Consider the following 6,395-nt stretch of genomic DNA (forward strand, 5'->3'; position numbering starts at 1 on the left):
GTGGCCAATTGCAAGTTGTGCTTCTGTTTGACTCTCCTCTGAAGAGTGACAGCATGGGATCCTCACAGCAACTCTCAAAAGATCTGAAAACAAAGATTGTTCAATATCATGGATTAGGGGAAGGCTACAAAAACCTATCTCAGAGGTTTAAACTGTCAGTTTCAACTGTACGGAATGTAATTAGGAAATGGAAGGCCACAGGCACAGTTGCTGTAAAACCCAGGTCTGGCAGGCCAAGAAAAATACAGGAGCAGCATATGCGGAGGATTGTGAGAATGTTACAGACAACCGAAAGATCACCTCCAAAGACCTGCAAGAACATCTTGCTGCAGATGGTGTATCTGTACATTGTTCTACATTTCAGCACAAAAAAACATCTGTATGGCAGGGTCCCTCAACCCAATATCAATAAATTCTTCAGGATAATGTTCAAGCATCGGTCACAAAGTTGAAGTTACGCAGGGGTTGGATATTCCAACAAGACAATGACTCTAAACACACTTCAAAATCTACAAAGGCATTTATGCAGAGGGAGAAGCACAATATTCTGGAATGGCTGTCACAGCCCCCCGACTTGAATATCATCAAAAATCTATGGGATGATTTGAAGCAGGCTGTCCATGCTCGGCAGCCATCAAATTTAACTGAACTGGAGAGATTTTGTATGGACGAATGGTCAAAAATACCGCCATCCAGAATCCAGACACTCATCAAAGTCTATAGGAGGCATCTAGAGGTTGTTACATTTGTAAAAGGAGGCTCAACTAAGTATTGATATAATATTTCTGTTGGGGTGCCCACATTTCTGCACGTGTCTAATTTTGTTATGATACATATTGCATATTTTCTGTTAATCCAATAAACTTTATGTCACTGCTGAAATACTACGTTTTCCATAAGGCATGTTATATATTAAAAAGAAGTTGCTACTTTGAAAGCTCAGCCAATGATAAACAAAACTCCAAAGAATTAAGAGGGGTTCCCAAACTTTTGACTGTATATAAAAGGTATGGGACCTGTTATCCAGAATGCTCGTGACCTGGGGTTTTCCGGATAACGGATCTTTCCTTAATTTAGATCTTCCTACCTTAAGTCTACAAGAAAATCATGTTAGGATGTTAGGATCAAGTACAAGGTACTGCTTTATTATTACAGAGAAAAAGGAAATAATTGTTATAAATTTTAATTATTTGATTAAACATAATAAATCTGTGCATTTTTTCAAACCGAAAGTAAAATGCATGGTCTGAATGGTTAATGAGGCAATGTATGGGATCAGGAGCAGTCAGGTCTAATCCTGCTTATTCACCCTAAACCCTCCCAGACCTGTTACTGTGTGCTACTGCCTCACTGAGTCCCGTTCACACCGGAATGACATCACAAGAAGAAGGAGCGTCACACAATTACCTGCTCCACACTGCTCACTAGTTATACAAAGTTATTTTAGATCAGAATAAGTAAGTCTGGATCACTGAATATGAGAAATGCGGAATAAAGTTGCACAGTTTATTTTACGAAGGAGAATGCACGGTGTATAAAAGGATTGTGATTTACACAAGGCCACGACACACAGGAATATTTTCCTTCTTAACCAATACCAATTAGGAAGGCTTTGACAGCAAACTTTTCCTTAAGGGCTCTTACAGACGAGCGCTTTTAGCTGTGCTCCCCTGCATTCCAGTTTCATGCGTTTAGCCGTAGGGGAGCGCAGGAGTAGATGCACTGAATTCTTTTCAATGGGGCTGTACTCACACAGACGCATGTAAGCGCGGAACGCAGGTTGGGACACAGCATTTGCATTTTTCCTACGTTTGGCGTTTACATGCGTCTGTGTGAGTACAGCCCCATTGAAAAGAATTCAGTGCGTCTACTCCTGCGCTCCCCTACGGCTGAACGCATGAAACCGGAACACAGGGGAGCCCAGCTAAAAGCGCTTGTCTGTAAGAGCCCTAACTGTGGCCTTTATGAATGACAACCCACACAAGTTATCTATTCACACAATTCACTAATTACTGTACTTTTAACCTTTAATTGTGCCACCCACCCGAAATATTGATACACAGGTAGTCATCATAATTGGGGTAAACTCCCCGACTGCATTTAAAGGGGTTGTCCACTTTTGAGTTAACTTTTAGGGGCAAATTCACTAAGCGCCGAACGCTAGCCTTAATTCGCTAGCGTTTGGCATTTTCGCTACTGCGCAAATTCACTAACGAACGCTGGCGTTGTTTCGTTAGTGTTACTTCGCACCCTTACGCCAGGTGAATTTTCGCTAGCGGCGAAACTACGCAAATTCACTAACTTGCGCAGTGTACTGAACGCTACCTTTTTTGCTAGACTTCCTTCGCCACCTCAGACCTGGCGAAGCGCAATAGAGCAGATAGGGATTGTTTCCAAAAAAGTAAAAAAATTTTCTAAGTCCCAAAAAACTAATAATTTTTATTTGCAGATTTGAAGGTTTTCTTGGCATTTGTAGTGCAGATACGTATTCCTCCATTGAAATTTGAATTTCGCGCCGTATGCAAATTAGCCTTCGCTAGCGTAACTTCACTTTACATAGCGAATCAACGCTAGCGCAACTTCGCAACCTTACGCTACCCCTGTGCGCAACTTCGGATTTTAGTGAATTTGCGGAGCGCTGGCGAAACTACGCCTGGCGAAGTGCGGCGAAGTTGCGCCTGGCACAACTTCGCATCTTAGTGAATTTGCCCCTTAGTGTGATGTAGAGAGTGATATTCTGAGACAATTTGCAATTGGTTTTGATTTTTTATTTGTGTTTTTTTAGTTATTTAGCTTTTTATTCAGCAATTCTCCAGTTTGTAATTTCAGCAATATGGTTGCTAGGGTCCAAATTACCCTAGCAACCATGCATTGATTTTACTAAGAGACTGGAATATGAATAGAACATGGCTTGAATAGAAAGGGGAGTAATAAAAAGTAGCAATAACAAATGTAAAAAAGCATTTTTTTTTTAGATGGGGTCAGTGCCCCCCCCCCACCATTTAAAGCTAGAAAGATTCAGAAGAAAAAGGCAAATAATTCAAAAACTATAAAAAAGAAATAATTAAGACCATCTGAAAAGTTGCATAGAATCAGCCTTATAACATACTACCATAAAGGTGAACCACCCCTTTAATAACGTGTGTGCAGCTAAGGTATTCATATTGCAAATCCTTTATAAATGGCACGGCATCTTCTCCCCACTCACCATTTAAGGTGTTACTAATATTCAAACGTTTCCAAGAATGACACTAATAACATAAAACCTCACTTTCCTTATTAACCATTTCAACAACCTTCTGTTCACTCCCTCCAGACTGGTTACCAAGTAAGCACCTAGGTGGGTTTTAGTGGGTTCCAGTAGCATTGTTTATCAAACAATCTCCCAGTGGTATATATAGCCTTCCTATAACATTTACAGGCTAATTCACCCTATGCAGGCACTGCTAGGCACAAGAACAAGTTTTGTATGATAATCTAAACAGATCCAGTGATATTATGTGTTTTAATTTTGAGTCTAACCTAAACAGCTGCATATTTTGATATCACATCACATAGTGTGTGTCATACCATCTGTTTCTAACAAAACATACTGATTCCTAGAAGTCTTTTTCAGCTTACTACGAGGATCCACTTGGATGGCTTACTATTGCCTACTATACCTGGAATTTGTTTGTAGTACATATAAGGATTTATTGCAGTCTTTGATGCATGTTTTGCTGCAACACACATCCTATCAACAGTGTATATGGTTGCCACACCATTAAGATTGACACTTATATAAAAGTTTTAGGAAGTAAGACACAACTATCCCCGCTTATAACATAAGCACGTTATTGCAACACCACCAACGAATGCAATTCATTCCTCAAACCCGTAAAGTTCAAGAAAAACCCAGGGCAATAATAAGGTGGTAACTGAAATACCATTTACAGAAGTGTAAATACAGGATTTTATAGGGATAGCCAAAGAGCCACAGTTTTCAGGTTCTGTTTGCATTGCTGTCAAGCTACAAACTTTATCACTAACTGAAGCACCTTACACACCAATTCTGTCACACAAAACCCAAGTGCACCTCCTGTCACCAGCACACAGTTACATAGTTAAATTGGACTGAAAAAAGACAAAGTCCATCAAGTTCAACACCTCCAAATGAAAACCCAGCATCCATAAACACACCCCATCCATACACAGACAGTGCACAGAGTACAAGCATACTAATATTCTAATTTCTTTTTGGTTTTATAAGAAAAAAATAGCTTTTGTACGCCCTTTTGGAAACAATGTAAGCCTTTTTCAAGGTACTGTGTAGAGAGAAGTGGTGGGTTATAATAAGTGCAAAATTAAATTCTTGTGCACAGCACAATTTTTTGTTTGTGTATTTGCCTCAAATTTGTGAGAGGGCATGAGAGCATGGCTTAGAGAGACCACTGCAGTGTACCTGCTGCCAACTGTAAGTAAGCAGTGCATCTCCTGCACCAACCCCACAGACGGTGCATCTGCAGCAATGCCACAGACGGCCCATCTCCTGCACCAACCCCACAGATGTGCATCTCCTGGACATCTCCCAGGACATAAGACAGTGCACCTTATGTCATTGGGTTCTACAAGCACAATGTGTCAAGTAAATGTTCAGGTAAAAGTTGTAGGAGCAGGGTGACCCATGGTACTTCCTGTGTCCATGCTGCAGAATATTTTGCCATTTAAATATTGGTTGATACTGGAGAGTAACATACTACAAATAAGAGGTATTTTATTAAAAAAACAAAACAAAAAAACCCTAGCAAACCCTTGGCTACAGACTACCACTCTAATACTTATCACTTCAATTCAGAAGGAGACCCATACAGACCTTAGACATCCTTCTATTAGTATATCATGCAAACACCTTGCAACTCTTAAAAGTAGTGTAAGGTGTACACAATATGCACCTGCTTTTAATGAGACACTTTATTCCTCCTGTCTATGGAACACACAGTATGCACCTCCTGCTATGCATTGCATACTATATACACTTTACAGGACACAAGCATGCATGCACCTTCTGCAATACACAAGCAAAATATGCAGTATGCACTTCCTGTCACACAAATACACTGTATGCACATCCTCTCACGTGGATAAGCAATAACCCCATACACAATATACGTGTGCATCACCTGTCACACAAGAAAAGTATGCACCTCCTCCCATCAGTGGGGCAACAATATACACCTCCCTTCTCACCTAATCCTGACATGCACTCATTGTGTCAGTGGAACGCACAGCACGTACTTCCTGTCACACTCACACACAGGAGCAGTATGGATCTCCTGTCATATACAGAATGCACCTTCTGGTGTGTGTACACAAACATGCACAGTATGTACCTACTGTCTCACACACAGTATGCACCTGATTTCACTCTCACTCACACACAGTAGGCACCCACTGTCACCCACACTAAGTAGGCACCCACTGTAACTCACACTCAGTAGTCACCCACTGACACTCACACTCAGTAGACACCCACTGTCACACACTCAGTAGTCATCCACTGTCACCCACACTCAGTAGGTACATACTGTCACCCACACTCAGTAGACAACCACTGTCACTCACACTCAGTAGACAACCACTGTCACCCACATTCAATAGGCACCCACAGTCACCCAAACTCAGTAGACACTCACACTAAGTAGTCACCCACTGTCACTCACACTTACACATAAAGAATGCAGCCCTGTCACACACACAGTAAGCACGTAACATAAGACACAAAGCGTGCCCCTCCTGTCACATTCAGTAAACACCTCCGGTACGTGAGGCCACGGTATCCACCCTCTGCCACACACACTGTGCACTTCCTGTGTCAGGTACAAAGCCAGTGGCCTGTCTCAGTAACAACATGTCTCCCCCACACACACTGCCCCCGGGTCTCACCTAGCGCCACCTCACACGCTTTCCGTAGCTGACTGTGGTGCGCTCGCTTCACCTCCTTATCGCTAAGGATCTTATCCAGAGCTCTGGTCAGAAACATGTCGCTGTCTCTCCCGGCGCCTACTATTCCGTTTCACAAAGAGGGGTGCGTGTCCAGGGAGCGGGGGTCTCCCCCTCGGTTAATTCCAGGCGCTTTCTAGGACTCCAGGTTGAGGGTGTTACAGTCGGGGGGCCACCCCATTACAGCCAGTCACTGCACCTGTCACCCTCGGGCGCCTCCTCCGGCAGTTGCTTGGGGTGTTCCGTGGGCGGTGCTGCTGTGGAGTGGGCTGCGCTGTGGGGTCTGGATGCGCTGAGGCTTGTTAGGGAAGCTGGCCTCTTCTTCCTCTCGCCATGTTGGAAGGAAGCGACGTCATAAGTAGGCCCCGCCCATAGCAGGTACTGCAGCAGCACCCGGGGGAGGGACGCGGAGAGAT

The 6,395-nt window shown here is 43.0% G+C and overlaps 1 protein-coding gene across 3 annotated transcripts in view; it reads right to left on the minus strand.

Annotated features, from left to right (window-relative positions):
• The window catches only part of LOC108719284 (brefeldin A-inhibited guanine nucleotide-exchange protein 1), a 94,763-nt gene extending 88,466 nt beyond the window's left edge, over positions 1 to 6,297 (minus strand). For 2 of the 3 annotated variants that reach the window (XM_018268066.2, XM_041566468.1), the window contains exon 1: positions 5,923 to 6,297. Coding sequence is in view for 2 of the 3 variants with exons in the window: in XM_041566468.1 (XP_041422402.1) it covers positions 5,923 to 6,019 (97 nt within the window). In the remaining variant the exon portion in view is untranslated. The remainder of the gene's footprint in view (positions 1 to 5,922) is intronic. The other variant, XM_041566469.1, reaches the window with a different exon arrangement.
• Positions 6,298 to 6,395: the final 98 nt, after the last annotated feature.

This window comes from Xenopus laevis, chromosome 6L (genome assembly GCF_017654675.1).
Source record: "Xenopus laevis strain J_2021 chromosome 6L, Xenopus_laevis_v10.1, whole genome shotgun sequence".
Taxonomy (NCBI): domain Eukaryota; kingdom Metazoa; phylum Chordata; class Amphibia; order Anura; family Pipidae; genus Xenopus; species Xenopus laevis.